General features: G+C 44.8%; 1 protein-coding gene across 2 annotated transcripts; it reads right to left on the bottom strand.

Moving 5' to 3' along the window:
- Positions 1 to 10,192: 10,192 nt before the first annotated feature.
- LOC100911093 (CCA tRNA nucleotidyltransferase 1, mitochondrial-like) lies at positions 10,193 to 12,531 on the bottom strand. Of its 2 annotated transcripts, none has more exons than XM_039101159.2 (2): positions 12,446 to 12,531; positions 10,193 to 12,387 (listed from the first exon to the last, which is right to left on the bottom strand). In XM_039101159.2, the coding sequence occupies exon 2, from the start codon at positions 12,359 to 12,361 to the stop codon at positions 11,057 to 11,059; it is 1,305 nt and encodes a 434-aa protein (XP_038957087.1). In that variant the 5' UTR covers positions 12,362 to 12,387; positions 12,446 to 12,531; the 3' UTR covers positions 10,193 to 11,056. The 2 variants fall into 2 exon arrangements, with proteins under 2 accessions (XP_038957087.1, XP_038957086.1); XM_039101158.2 differs by having other exon boundaries at positions 12,510 to 12,529.
- Between the last annotated feature and the right edge of the window lie 3,614 nt (positions 12,532 to 16,145).

A 16,145-nucleotide genomic window follows, 5' to 3' on the forward strand; every position in this document is an offset into this window, starting at 1 on the left:
TTGTTTTGTTTTAAGACAGACATATAGCACAGGATAGTTTTAAACTCCATATGTATCTAAGGATGGCATTGAACTCCTGATCCTCCTGCTTCTACCTCCAAAGTGCCAGAGTTATAGCTGTGTGCTATATACATGTACTCACTTCATGTGGGACTTCTAACCGCCATAGACACTCAGGGGATACATAAGTGTTCATAATTAGAATGTTGATTCCATAATTTCTACATGTTTAGTTTTAAAAAATTCCTTGTATTTACTCATATTTGACACTTAACAAATTCAGTTCTTATAACTCAATGTAGTAGATATCAGCACCCCTGTGTACAGTTGAGGTAACCGAAGTGGAAGAGGTCAAGCTGCTTATGTGGACGTACAGTGAGAAGCACTGATGAAATGTAAGGAAGAGTCTGTCCTGTCACCTACTGAGCCAGGAAGACAAAGAATCTGCATCGTCAGCAAGGGCTAATGCTTCTCTCAAGGGAGCGATAGAGCTATGGAGTGTTCTAAGGAACCTTCTTCCAATGACTGCCTTTTTACTTTCTCAGACATCTTTTCAAATCATAGATGCTAGAAAATTAAAAGGTTATTTCTCTGCTGGTAAAAATGAGCCAACCCAAACCAGATTAAAAATATATATATATGTGTGCAGGTTTATTGGGAAATAGTTCTTGGGCAGGCAAGTTCATTGGTCCCAGTGAGCCAGGCCAGGGAACTCTCCATAGGAGGGAGACAGAGAGGAGGGGGAAGAGAAAGAGAAAGAGTGTGAGCAGAGAGAAGGAGAGAAGAGACCAAAATGTCTGGATTATATGTGGAAGAGCCTCTGGGAAGGGAGCCCAGCCCCTGGGCTGGAAAGTTCATGGTTTGAGAGCTTGGTAAGTCACATAGGGATTGAAGGATGCTTGGAGAACCTTGAGGCCAGGTCTGCTTTGGTCTGTAAAATATGCACTCAGCCCCTTGTCGTGGGTCTGAAACCCAACGTCCCAGCCTTTTGTTGCTAATAATTGAATAAGGGGCAACATAATTGTCTACAACTAATCCCTGCCGACACTGGGTGCAATGTCATCTTGGGGAACACTAAGAAGAGTGGGATGCTGTTGTTTCACTGCTGTGCAGGATGTGGGCTCACTGGGAGTAGGAGTGTGCAGGCACAATCTCAGCACTCTGTGAGGCTGGGCCAGAGTACCTGAGGGTAACTGCTCTGGAGCTGCTGTCCTTCATGCAGGCTCTGAGTAAATATCTTGCTCTGGAGCTGCTGTCCTTCATGCAGGCTCTGAGTAAATATCTTGCTCTGGAGCTGCTGTCCTTCATGCAGGCTCTGAGTAAATATGTGGACTTGGCAGGATACTGGAATACTCTGTGTGTGTGTGTGTGTGTGTGTGTGTGTGTGTGTGTGTGTGTGTGTCCAGATTCCTGGCCCAGAACATGTGACCACACTCCCCACATGTAGCCCAGAACAAAGTTCTTCATGCTGATGAGGTATCTAGAGGCCCTGAAGGTTTATCCAATAGGCTTCCCTTCCTGGATATTTCTTTTTGCAGAAGGTATTTAATCTCTGCCCCACCCTGAGAAGGTGGTATGTTCCCATTTTCCACATTGAACAATTAATAAACAGTTTGGAACCAAGGACTGTCTCTTTCATCAAGAACTGCTATGGGGAGCATGGAGAAAGCCTTTTGCCTAAGTCTCCTGCAGAAGGGCTTTCTGTGCTCCCAGACAACTGGCACGAAATTAAAGATGGTCACAAATGAACTAAGCTGGAGTTGCCATCCTCCCCCTGCCCCTGTGCTCATCGTCATCCTTAGCCTGTGGCTCTCAACTCCATTCCCAACACCTGAGACCTAGGGGTGCCTGGATGTCTGGGAGTTTGGGAGCCACTGACCCTTTGTTTCAGACTCCTCTATGTGGTACCCTAGTGGCGACTGGATTCCCGGGAGTCAGGGAACCCCAGCTTCAGCCTCCCACATGCTAAGCTGCATTTCCAACCTGAGTGGTCTATCTGTGCTTTGCTCAAGCCCTGCACCCAACAAACTGCAGCACACAGTAAACAGAGTCTAGTCTCTCACTGTTTTGTCTACCCAGCAGCATTTCCCACACACCAGCAGTGGGGTGGAACTCAGATCCACAACACCCCATGTCTATCTTAACTTTGCAGCATTTGAGGAACCTGTTCTCTTGGTATGCGACTCATCCCAACCTCCTTTAGTGTGTCTGCTGCCGGTCCTCTTTTGTTTTGGGTCTATCTAACCAGGCTTATTTCAGTGGCACCCGGTCTATCCTTCGTCCTGAACCTCCTAATGTGTCAAATTTCCCTCACTGTAAGCTGATAGTTAGCTTGACCTTGCTAAGGGTCAGCATCCTTGGTGGCCACCACATCTAGATGTCTGTGTTCTTGAGGTTTATTTTTTAGATCTACTGGACTTGCAGGGCAGAAATGCTATGCAAGGCTGTGTGTAAGTCTACATCTTCTCCAGGCTCTGCAACTCACTAAGAGCAAAATTTGCCATAATGGAACTAACAGAATCTAAGTTTGCCCTCCCAATCCCAGATGGCTCCTTGTTCCCAGGGATCAACCCTCTAACCATTGCTCAAGGGCTAAGTAGACAGTCGTCCCAGCATGAGTCAACACACAACAGCAACGACCAACAACAGTGGAAAGAAAAAGATCTCAATGGAAGAAAGAGCTCCAAGTGCTCAGTGAACTGACTCTAAACATCCTCTGTTAGTTCAGAGAACATGAAACCAAGGCTTAGGCACACATTCCTTTCTTCAGGCTGACTTCCAGGGCTGGAGATGTGGCTCAGTTGCTAGAGTGCTTGTCTAGCATGCCAAGTGTCCTGGCTTCAATCTTCAATACCACATAAAAGTGGATGTGCTGACAATGCTAGTAATACCAGCACTCTGGAGGTGGAGGCAGGAGAATTAGGTTCAGGGTCATCCTGGGCTATATAGTACATAAGGAATTTGAGTACAGCCTGGGTTATGTTAAAATGCTATCTCAGAACACTAAAACAAACCAAGCTAAAGTAACCCAAGCAACCAACCAAACCAGCCACTGACTTTGAGACAGTAGTGTCAGTCCCAACAGCTTATCAGTCCTTGAAGTCACAAAAGCAGTATTTTCACAGTTCATACAAAGGAATCCCATCTCCCACTGGGATTTCTTCTTAAAAAGTTATTGAATTTATATTGATTGATTGGTTGGTTGATTGAGTGTGCATGTGTTTGTGTGAGGGCTAAGGTTATGTTTTAATTTTTAGTTACAGTGCTTAAGAGATCTATAACACGACAATGCCTCTAACCTGTAACCAGTTGCCCAAGGACAGATAACTTTCTGGAATGCTGGGGGCTGCTGTCCATGTAAAATAACAAGCCATGCATTATGGTCACAAGGCCAGTAAACAAGGCTTGCTCTCCCAACCACACAGGAGATGCTTGAACACACATAGGTGGGAGGCACATAGATGTGGATCATACTTCTCCTTGGGGTCACTGTCCTGCAAGGCCAAAGAAAGCAGAAGCTGCAAACAGGATCAAGGCCATGAGTACCGACAGATTAACTTCTGGATCAGCTTCGGTGAGACAGCTCAACTGCATTCTAGGAATAGGATATATAAGGGCCTTTAGGGGTACGGATGGAAAGGGCTAATTGGTCATAACATCATTCTTGTGGGAAGGGCTGATTGATTATAATGCCTAGTTATCATGTGGGCAGGAAGCCAGAGGGGAACTTATATGTGGAGGTAAGCAACTCTGTACAAGGTCATTCTTTGAATAAAGGCAGGCATCTGTGTTCAGGGACACTTTCCAGACAAAGTCAAACAAGTAAGAAATGAAGTCCTCCATTTTAGGTCTAGCTTAGAGAGCCATCAGGTCATGAGAGACTGTGACCTTAATAGCAGGGTTCTCCAACACATAGACGACAGGAAGTATGTCAGGATGTATGGTTGGTTGCCTCTGATTGGACGAAAGTGGGCAATATGAAACCTTGTGGGTTTTGCTTTTATAAGCCTGTGTTTAATATAATTCAGGGCCATTCTCTGGGATTCAGGGGATGGAACTGACCAATGGTCTTGTTCTCCTGGGTTGGAACTACTGTGGAAGTCAGTTCTTCCCTTCCATCAAGGGGCCTCAGAGATGGAACTCATGTTGTCAGGCTGTCAGGGGAGCCACCTTGCTAACCCCCCCACCTCCAATTAGGATAATTCTTGTATATTAGTGTTGGTGGGAGGCAGGGTAGGTCACAGGTGATTACAAGAGTGTCAAGGCTGATAACCTTGACAAATGAGCAGGGGAAAGCCCACAACTCTGATGCTCCCATAGGACTGTCATCTGACACAGTGAGCTGACTGAGAGCACTTCCTGTGCTGCTGTGTTTTCTTTTCACTTCTGCTTTCTCCGAATCTCAAGGGACTATCCTGTGGCTGCTTTCTAGTGACAAGTAGCTTTTCTGCTAGTTTCTTTTGCTCGAAGTCCCAGTTATAGTCCATCATAGAAATTATAGTGGCAGGACCAGCTGATCACATTGTGTCTATAGTCAGAAGTGTTTGAGCATACTGGTACTTCTCCTCTTGTACAATCCAGGATCCCTACGTACGGAATGGTGCACTTCCCCCCTCCATAGTGGGCATAGTTACCACCTCAGTTAACATGATTAAGATAATCCCCACAGGCATGAATCAGAGGCCCATTTTCTGGAGCATTCTAACTTTTGTAAAGTTGACAATACTAACCATCACATTCTCTCTTTCAACTATGCTTTCAATTAGATGTACCCCACCCTTTTCATCTCATGCAGCCAAGGTTAGCCTCAAATTCACTATGTGACCAAGGGATGACCACTCTTCATTCTCTTGTTTCTACCTCCCAAGTGCTGGGATTCTAGGTGAGTGCTACCATACTCTGCTTAGTCCTAGTAATTTATAGGAAGAATATGGGGCCAGAAATTGCAGTTAAAATTCAACCACCCAGCAATGGTAGAGCTTTCAATGTTAGTTAATTGGTGGTAGCTATAAATGTATAATAATTAGGGTCTGGAGAGGTGGCTCAGTGGTTAAGAACACTGACTGCTCTTCCAGAGGACCCTGGATCAATTCACAGCACCCACATAAGAGTTCACAGCTGTCTGTAACTCCAAGATCTGACATAGGGTCATACAAATAGGCAAAACCCCATTGCACACAAAAAACAACCCCCCCAAACAAACAAAAATTTACAGTAATCAAACTGAAGAGGTTGACATATGACCCATAAACTACACACAGGAGAAGGAATGCAAATCAGTCTTGTATGTGTGAACAGCAGTGGGAAGGCAACTTTGGAACTTGTCTGAAGGAAAAACCAAGGTGATCATTTGCATATTGCTGGGATTAAGACCACAGGCTTTTGAGCCAGGTCAAATTCTAGCCTCCTATTTCCGAATAATCTGTATTAAACAAGCTACCTAACACCACTGCAGCCCTGCCTCCTCATTTGTAGAGTAGGGATAATGTGTCTGTGGTGTGTTATGAGGATTGGATGAGATCATGGGACGAGCCTGTGTTCTGAGCTCTTGTCTGAAAGTTAGCAGAAGTTCTCGGCCTTGAGCAAAGTAGAGGCGTGATTGCTCTTGAGAATCAGAGGTTGGAGAGCTGGAGATACTCCGACAGCTCCCATAAGTCTCTAGGGGGAAAACGAGGTCAGTTAGGAGTGGGGAAAACATTCCGAATACACTTGGCAACCTGAGGAAGAGCCAATCTCCCGGGTAAGGAAGGTGACAGAATCAGAGGCATTTGCCTTTGAGCGTGTAACCTGTGATAGCAACAGTTCCCATGTCTGTGCATGTGTGTGTTTGCTGGACAAACTCTGCTATTGTTCCTCAGATACGTTTTACCTCTCACCCCCACCCCGAGACATTATCTCATTGGCTTAGTGTCTGCTGCATAGGCAAGTGAAGCAAGCAAACCTCAGGCTACTGCCTATCTCTGCCTCTACAGTACCTGGGGTAAAAAGTCCACACCACATGGCACAACATCCCTAATTGTGCAAGAGTGGCACTTACACCTGGGCGGTAACCAACAACTCTCTGATTGAACTTAAGACCCACTCAACAAGAGGGGAACCGTACGAGGTACTGGGAACCAGCCGGCAGCAGCCCAGAGCTAGTGAAGTCACTGGTCTTAGACAAGAACCTACAACCAAAACTCTATTAAGCCAGTATATACCGTAGCTACACTCTAAACCAGTATATACCGTAGCTACACTCTAAACCAGTATATACCGTAGCTACACTCTAAACCAGTATATACTGTAGCTACACTCTAAACCAGTATATACCGTAGCTACACTCTAAACCAGTATATACCGTAGCTACACTCTAAATCAGTATATACCCTAGCTACACTCTAAACCAGTATATACTCTAGCTACACTCTAAACCAGTATATACCGTAGCTACACTCTAAACCAGTATATACTCTAGCTACACTCTAAACCAGTATATACCCTAGCTACACTCTAAACCAGTATATACCCTAGCTACACTCTAAACATTTTTCCTTACACCCACAATTAAGTGTCCTTCCACTCCTCATCAAGAAAACTTCCCTTTGCAGCGAACAGGGACCGTTACAGAAGACCACAACTAATAGGAATGCAGAGAACCAGAGACCGTGGGTGCCCAGTCCTACCCGATTACGTTTGCAACACAACTCTGTACCTAAGGCTCCCGTATCTCAGGATCGCTATGGAAGAGGCGGGTGGGAAGATTGTAAGAATCAGAGAAATAGGAAGTTTGCCGTGAGACCGTGTCTTCCGGAAATATCAGAGAAGCTCACTGAAGTAGAAACGTATGGGTTCTTTAGAAAGTCAGTTGGATGGTGTTTTGCTAGGGCAAACACATGAAAGAACGTTTAGGTAAAGCAAACAGGTGAAAGACTAAGGCAGACTCGGGAAGGAACGTTTAGCTGAAGCAAACACAGGTGAAAGGATGTTTTGCTAAAACAAGCATGTCAAAGGCCATGTAAGGAAGGATTCTTTGCTAATGGCACCTGGAACCGAGAATTTTGGCCACACTGCTTTGTGCTCTCAGCAGATCGCACATGTGCAATCTGCCCAGGAGCTAGTTTTGGGTCCTCCGAACACATACACATACACATTAGCTTATTTTTAAATTTTCCTTGGCTACCTCAAAGGCTGGGCACCCCTAAACCTTCCCCTGCTACCCTAGGTTCAATTGGGGAAGTGGCCACTTCCCCTAAATCTCACATGACTGGTTGGCTTTCTCTCCTGCCGCTACTGTGTCCCCTCCTTCTTTCCTGAGTCAAGGCAATTCTGCTGCCCTTCCTACCTGCGTCCTACACACACAACTCTAAGGGTCCCGCCCTGTGCCCAGCCATGGCCGTTGGCATCTTTATTGATCGATCAAAAACCAACTGGGGACAATGACCTTCAGTATCTGGACACACAGATTCCTGATTGAATCAAAGCATTAGAACCAATCTCCAACAGACACACATGTGTTGGCTCACCTTACACTGCATAGTTGAGCTGCATTTGTTGGGACTCCATAGAGTTTTTAAAAAAAAAAAAAAGACTAAAAAACGTCTGGTGGTGTGCTGCAGTTTCTTGCCACTTCCTCAGACTCAGGCTGATTGGCAGTGATGTCAGCTGAGATAGACGCACATGCTGAGGCAAGACACATGGAGGACACGTGATGTTTGCAGGGTATAAATAGGACTCGATGGACAGTGACAGAGACAGAGCATGGCTTGCTGCGCACTGCTGATGGCTCTCTCATCTTCCCTGAGAGAGGCACAGCCGAGAACGTCTCCTGGCTTTCCTCTTAGTCCCTTTGTGGGATGGTAAAACTATACCAGGAATCTTGGTGGGTAGAGCAGTTTGAGACCTGGAGACTCGCTTGGGCATACACCTGGAAAAGGCCTCTGCCTACAGAACTGAAGCTAAATCTCCCATAGAAGGCCCTTCTGCACTCCCAGACAACCGCCGCCATCTCTGTAGCCCTAGATTGTGCATTTTGGGCAGCCTGAGCTGGTCTTCCTGGCTCTTGTTACTCTGGGGCCCTTTCAAAGAAAAGAACAGATCAAGCCAGACTTAATTTATTGGCTGTGGACAGAATGCCGGAATGTCCTCCAAGTTTACATGCTGAAGCCCTTTCCCCAGGTACCTGTATTTGGAAATAAGGCCTTGAAGACTGTGATTAGGAAGACACTGGTAGGGACTCCTCACCCAATCTGTCTTTTGTCCTTATAAGAAGAGGGGCCCACATGAGATGCCAGAAAAGAACAGGTACAGAGAAAGGCCATGGGAAAATACAGTGAAGAGGGAGCCATCTGCCCAGGAGGGAGGGAAGCCGCAGAAGAAGCTTGACCTGCTGACTGTGAGCCTTCAAAGCCATCAGAATATTCCCATTGTTCAGGTAGTCATTGGTTTACACACTGATGGCATGACCACTCCAAGGTATGGTTAATCAGAAGATTTTTATTGTAGATATGTGTTAAGTTTCAAACCCCAGACAAACAGCTGAGTTGCCTATTTACCATATCAAATCAGATCTGGTTTCCAGGTTCTCCCAGCATCCCTCAGTCCTCAGGCCCTACCTGTTATAGGGCATGGCCACCCTCTACCCAGAATTCTCTTGCCCAGGGGCTGGGCTACTCTTCTCCAGAAGTTCTTTCCTGTATAATCCAGATATTTGCTTGCCTCTCTCTTTTTATACCTTTGGCCTCCTGGCTGCTGCACCTGGTTCCCCTCTCCCCTCTCCTTTGCCCTCCTCCTCTCCCCACATGGCTCAGCTCAGTCTGGTCATGCCTGTTGGACTCTCCCAGATGTCTTTGACTCTAGCTATGGTCTCCCACATATCTGTAATAAACTTTCTCCTCCACCGTATCTAGGAGCAGTCATGTCCTTTCCTTTTTCCTTCTTTCTTTTTATTCAATATAAGGAGAGAAGTGACAGGGGCATCGGAAAGAATCCAGAGCTGAGAGATAAAGTAGGAGATGGAACATGACCCATAAACCAGACTTGGCCATGAGAGGAGGGGGTGTGGAGCATCATGGAATAGAAAGAGACAACCAAGAGAGAGAAGCAAGAGAGACAGCATAGCCTAAATAGCAGGGTTATAAAGACAAGAGAAGCCCATGAGCTAGAAACGTTAAGGGGAAGGAGCCGGGTAAGAAGCGCCAGGATGTCAACGTGGACTCTGAAATGTATACTTGCAATATTGAGGGAGCCTGGAGACCAGAATGTGCTTTGGTGCGCCAATTGGTACCACAGATAACCATCTGTCCCTTCTGTCAGTGATAGGGGAACTAGCTCCTGTTATAGAGGGGAATAGCTTCACAAATTCCTGAGGAATGCTGGCTTTTGTCTAACTGCCAGAAGTTAGACCTGACAGTTGAGTCTGGTATGTTGTTATGACGTCCGAGCAGACAGAGAATGCATGGCCAGGACTCCTAGGGGCTGGGGTGTTACAATGTAGATGTGGGCTTTTGAGACAGCTCAGAAGGGAAAGACGTTTGTCACCAAGGCTGATGACCTGTGTTTGGTCCCAAAGAGTCTCATGGCGAATGGAGGGAATCAACTTCCAAAAGTTGTCTTCTGACCTGTGCATGCATGCTGTGGCAAGAGTGTGCCCACATAGACATGAAATAAATACATGAATGTAATAAAAACGTAGGCTTATGTTAGGCATAGAAGTGAATGCCTGTGATCCTAACACTTGGGAGGCTGAAGCAGAAGGATTACTATGAGTTCGAGGCCAGGCTGGGCTCTGTATTGAGTTCAAGATTAGCTTGGGCTACAGTGTAAAACTCTCTCTCAATCAAGCAACTTTAAACAGATTTTTTTTTTTCTTTTTTTCCGGAGCTGGGGACTGAACCCAGGGCCTTGCGCTTGCTAGGCAAGCACTCTACCACTGAGCTAAATCCCCAGCCCCTAAACAGATTTTTAAGAAGACAATGAAGCCTTAGAGTTATTGGGTCTGAGTTGAGTGACTTGACTTTCTAACTGCTCCCATGTGATACTAATGCTTCCATTCTGAGGTCACAATTAGAAGAGCAAAGTATAGGTAATTGCCACCTGTGACCTCTGTTGCCTTCCCTCCCTCCCTCCCTATTTTTATTTTAACTTGGGTCTTCTTCTTCTTCTTTTTTTTTTCTTTCTTTTTTTTCCGGAGCTGGGGACAACTTGGGTCTTCTTTTTTTTTTTTTTTTTTTTTTTTTTTTAGGTAAGATCTTTATTGCATTTTTTTTTATTGCATTTTTATCTGTCTCAATATATCTCCATCTTCCCTTTCAGAATCTGTGGTTCCACTTTCCATATTTCCTCCAGTGAGGATGTAATATCCTCAGTAAAGCACATAAACACAGGGAGGCCACCTTCCAGCCTGGAAACATCTCTAATGTCTATATAACATTTCCCCTCAATTTATATTTAGAGATAACCATCTTCAAGCATAACGTGAATGCTTCAATTCACATAACAATTCACACAGGACCAAAATTGAGTGGGTCTCTGAACTTGTGCCAATGCTGTTAAACATAACACTTAGTTAAGGAAACTGACATCTGGGGAAAGTAGCTAATTGTCCAAAGATAAAAACGTGACCTCACTAGGCTTTATAAACACTAGAATATTTCCCTTTGAATCATCAAAGAACATTTGCAAGCCAACAGAATATCTGCCAACCTCCTGTACTGGTCTTACATTTTGCACAAAGTACTGTATAATACCTAAAATTCAAAGGTTAAAAAGTATAACTTATATCCCAAATAAGTAAAAATCTGGAATTACTATTTTTCTTTTGTCTTATTCTCCACATTGTTTCTTTGTTTGTAGCTTATCCTTATGTGGTCCAATGGCAGCATATGTGAATCCCCATGGATATGTACATGAGACACTGACTGTGTATAAAGCTTCCAACCTGAATCTGATAGGCCGGCCTTCTACAGTGCACAGCTGGTTTCCCGGGTAATATGGCTGTTTACTTTTTTTGTTGACTCTTCATTTAGTGTTAAACGAAGCGTCAAGACTTCCCACTGTTTCATACAGAGCTCGTTTTTTATGTCTTCTTTATGTAATTTAGTAGTTCATCTTTTTCCATTTGGTAACCACTTTTCTTCCACTGTTCACGCAACTGCTGTAACAGGGCCCCAATTTCCTTCCCTGAAGAAATGCCCACTTTCCTGATGTCGTGTCCACTCACAGGGAATGGCGGCACAGACCACTGCTGCATCTCCTTGAGAAGAGCATGCTCTCCTTGGTACTTCAGCAGCTCACAAACACGGGCAGTTGCATCCGGTTCCCTAGAATCTATAACAAAGTCTTGATATGGTTTCAATGGTTCTGAACTATCTGTTGCTTTAATCAAATCTTTCCTGTTTTTAACTATAAATAAACCCAGGTTTTTCTCCTCTTTTGAAATTTTCAATCTCAAATCCAGTTTTGTGACATCATCTTGTACTTTGAATAAAGAGGCCAAAACAGTCATTGGTTTCGGTGAAAAGCCTTCAACATTTTTACTGACTTTGTTAAATTCTTCTAAATTTGCATTAGCAGGTAAACCTATGTGAGAAGCCACATCAAGATCATAGATCAGGTGGATCAAATGGTTTACATGGTCACCAGTAAGAATTTTCTTCAGTTCTACCCAAATCCTCTCTCCTGATATTCCAGCCAAGCCTTTGGCATTTTCTGCAATTGCTTCTAGAGTCTCACGGTCATGGTCACCAGGTTTGTCGACAATTCTGCCATAAAATCTGAAATACCTTAAAATTCGAAGATAATCTTCCTGAATTCTCTGCTTAGCATGTCCAACAAATCGAACCTTTTTATTCTTTAAATCTGCATAACCATTAAAGTAATCAAACAGTGTACCATCAAAACCTAGAAACATGGAGTTTATAGTGAGGTCTCTTCGTTCGGCATCCTTCTGCCAGTCAGTTGTGAACTCTACCTCCGCATGTCTTCCGTCAGTGCTAACATCAATCCGGAGTGTAGTAACCTCAAAATTTTCTTCATGAAGCCTGGCAATGATGGTCCCATGCTTCTCGCCTTTGTTGTTTATCATGCGAATGCCAGCCGCCTGGAACATCTCCTTCATCTCAGTAGGGGTGGCAGTGGTGGCGAAATCCACATCCTGAGGCTTCACCCCATTTAGTAAATCTCTCACCGCCCCTCCTGCTATTCTTAATTCATGATTCTCTTTGGCAAATAATTCTGTCAGGCTCTTCAATCCTTCTGTGAAAAGTGACTGGAATTCTGGAGACTGCAACTTCATTGTAAATAGGTATCGCTTTAGAAGGCACAATCTACTCCAACTACAGCTCAGGACCTGCCTGTGCCAAGGGTACAAGAGGCTCTGCATCGGGAGACAAGTCACCAACCACACATCTAGATTGGGGAGCAGCCTCCACCTCCCGCCATCTTCCAAGGGCGCGTTAGGACGCACGCTGCACAGCGGGGTCGCAAGGTGCCTTAGAAACGTGGCGTTCCTATTCTGAGGACAGGCTTACCCGTCCGCTGTCCCGGCCGCACGCGCCAACTTGGGTCTTCTTATGTAGCCCAAGCTAGCCTGGAACTCTAAAGATTCCTCTGCCTCAGTTCCCTACTGCTAGAATTACGTGCGTGTGTGAGTGTGTGCGTGCGCGCGCGCATACACACACTACCACATCCTGCTCACATCTGCTCTCAGTAGAGATTTATCCGTGTTTACTGTCTTCTCTCAGTCTCAGGTTTCCAGCTGAGACCCTAGCTAACTTTCCAATATATCCAGGGACTTGCTTTCTTTGTCTTTTATACCTAGGCCAGGGCCAGGAGAAAGTAATGATGGGCGTTTTGAGTTTATCTTTCTCTAGTCCAAGGATAATCAAGCAGGGGCAGTGTCTACCTGCTGCTTAAGCCAGAAATCCTGCCCAAGGTAGAGGGAAGCAGAGGTGAGGGATGAGGAAGGGATGGGGTAGGGATGGGGGTAGGGATGGGGTGGGAAGTGCTTGAATACAGCCCTGGGATAGAGAGACTCATTAAGGTTAGAACAGGGCAGCTGAGTGGAAACTGGCGGAAAGTCTGGTCAGGAGCTGGGGGAGTGGGTACAGTGCCTATGGAGGTGGTGATTACTTTGGAGTCAGTGGAAGGTTGATTAGTTGCTTTAAAAAGACAAGGTCTGAGACCAGCTGGGGAGCTGGTGCTTTGTTCCCAGGTAATCCCAGAACTTGGGAGGTAGAGCCAGGAGGATCAGGAGTCCAAGGCTGAGTTTGAGACCAGTCTAGGAAAGATGAGACCCTTTCTTACAACCCCTTTCTCCAAGACCCCCAAATCAAGACAATCTAGGAGACCCCAAACTGGCAGATGGCATGGTCCTATTAGATGGTAAGCTGTGTTTGCATTAGGAAACTCTTATCAGCCTTATTTTGAGACAGGGCCTTGCTGTGGTAACTGGCCTAGTTTACTCACTATGTAAACTGTGCCAGCCTGGAGCTTGCAGGGGGGGAACCTTCCTATCTCTGTCTCTCAGATACCGAGGTCACAGGTATCCACCACCACACCAGGTTTTACAAGCCTTTGACAACTTGAAGTAAGGACCCAGCAATGTAGAGCTTCCTCTTTCCTGTTTTAGTCTGAGGATTGAAGTCAGGGGACCTTGGATGTGATAAACACACAGCTCTCCACTAACCTCCTTAGCCCCTGTGTTTTAGAGAGGACCCCATTTCTAAAAACTTGCTTACCTGAAAAATGAGAGAAATAAATTAAAATTTCATATTAAATTAATATGAAATTTAACCACAGACAAAATTAAAATTCATCTATAGTCGTTAGGACAAATAGTGTTATTCTTTTTTTTTTTTTTTTATTAACTTGAGTATTTCTTATATACATTTCGAGTGTTATTCCCTTTCCCGGTTTCCGGGCAAACATCCCCCTCCCCCCTCCCCTTCCTCATGGGTGTTCCCCTCCCAACCCTCCCCCCATTGCCGCCCTCCCCCCATAGACTAGTTCACTGGGGGTTCAGTCTTAGCAGGACCCAGGGCTTCCCCTTCCACTGGTGCTCTTACTAGGATATTCATTGCTACCTATGGGGTCAGAGTCCAGGGTCAGTCCATGTATAGTCTTTAGGTAGTGGCTTAGTCCCTGGAAGCTCTGATTGCTTGGCATTGTTGTACTTTTGGGGTCTCGAGCCCCTTCAAGCTCTTCCAGTTCTTTCTCTGATTCCTTCAATAGGGGACCTATTCTCAGTTCAGTGGTTTGCTGCTGGCATTCGCCTCTGTATTTGCTGTATTCTGGCTGTGTCTCTCAGGAGAGATCTACATCCGGCTCCTGTCGGTCTGCACTTCTTTGCTTCATCCATCTTGTCTAATTGGGTGGCTGTATATGTATGGGCCACATGTGGGGCAGGCTCTGAATGGGTGTTCCTTCAGTCTCTGTTTTAATCTTTGCCTCTCCCTTCCCTGCCAAGGGTATTCTTTTTCCTCATTTAAAGAAGGAGTGAAGCATTCACATTTTGATCATCCGTTTTGAGTTTCGTTTGTTCGAGGGATCTAGGGTAATTCAAGCATTTGGGCTAATAGCCACTTATCAATGAGTGCATACCATGTATGTCTTTCTGTGATTGGGTTAGCTCACTCAGGATGATATTTTCCAGTTCCAACCATTTGCCTACGAATTTCATAAACTCGTTGTTTTTGATAGCTGAGTAATATTCCATTGTGTAGATGTACCACATTTTCTGTATCCATTCCTCTGTTGAGGGGCATCTGGGTTCTTTCCAGTTTCTGGCTATTATAAATAAGGCTGCGATGAACATAGTGGAGCACGTGTCTCTTTTATATGTTGAGGCATCTTTTGGGTATATGCCCAAGAGAGGTATGGCTGGATCCTCAGGCAGTTCAATGTCCAATTTTCTGAGGAACCTCCAGACTGATTTCCAGAATGGTTTTACCAGTCTGCAATCCCACCAACAATGGAGGAGTGTTCCTCTTTCTCCACATCCTCGCCAGCATCTGCTGTCACCTGAGTTTTTGATCTTAGCCATTCTCACTGGTGTGAGGTGAAATCTCAGGGTTGTTTTGATTTGCATTTCCCTTATGACTAAAGATGTTGAACATTTCTTTAGGTGTTTCTCGGCCATTCGGCATTCCTCAGCTGTGAATTCTTTGTTTAGCTCTGAACCCCATTTTTTAATAGGGTTATTTGTTTCCCTGCGGCCTAACTTCTTGAGTTCTTTGTATATTTTGGATATAAGGCCTCTATCTGTTGTAGGATTGGTAAAGATCTTTTCCCAATCTGTTGGTTGCCGTTTTGTCCTAACCACCGTGTCCTTTGCCTTACAGAAGCTTTGCAGTTTTATGAGATCCCATTTGTCGATTCTTGATCTTAGAGCATAAGCCATTGGTGTTTTGTTCAGGAAATTTTTTCCAGTGCCCATGTGTTCCAGATGCTTCCCTAGTTTTTCTTCTATTAGTTTGAGTGTGTCTGGTTTGATGTGGAGGTCCTTGATCCACTTGGACTTAAGCTTTGTACAGGGTGATAAGCATGGATCGATCTGCATTCTTCTACATGTTGCCCTCCAGTTGAACCAGCACCATTTGCTGAAAATGCTATCTTTTTTCCATTGGATGGTTTTGGCTCCTTTGTCAAAAATCAAGTGACCATAGGTGTGTGGGTTCATTTCTGGGTCTTCAATTCTATTCCATTGGTCTATCTGTCTGTCTCTGTACCAATACCATGCAGTTTTTATCACTATTGCTCTGTAATACTGCTTGAGTTCAGGGATAGTGATTCCCCCTGAAGTCCTTTTATTGTTGAGGATAGCTTTAGCTATCCTGGGTTTTTTGTTATTCCAGATGAATTTGCAAATTGTTCTGTCTAACTCTTTGAAGAATTGGATTGGTATTTTGATGGGGATTGCATTGAATCTGTAGATTGCTTTTGGTAAAATGGCCATTTTTACTATATTAATCCTGCCAATCCATGAGCATGGGAGATCTTTCCATCTTCTGAGGTCTTCTTCAATTTCTTTCCTCAGTGTCTTGAAGTTCTTATTGTACAGATCTTTTACTTGCTTGGTTAAAGTCACACCGAGGTACTTTATATTATTTGGGTCTATTATGAAGGGTGTCGTTTCCCTAATTTCTTTCTCGGCTTGTTTCTCTTTT

This window comes from Rattus norvegicus, chromosome 1, assembly GCF_036323735.1.
Source record: "Rattus norvegicus strain BN/NHsdMcwi chromosome 1, GRCr8, whole genome shotgun sequence".
NCBI classification, from domain to species: Eukaryota; Metazoa; Chordata; class Mammalia; order Rodentia; family Muridae; genus Rattus; species Rattus norvegicus.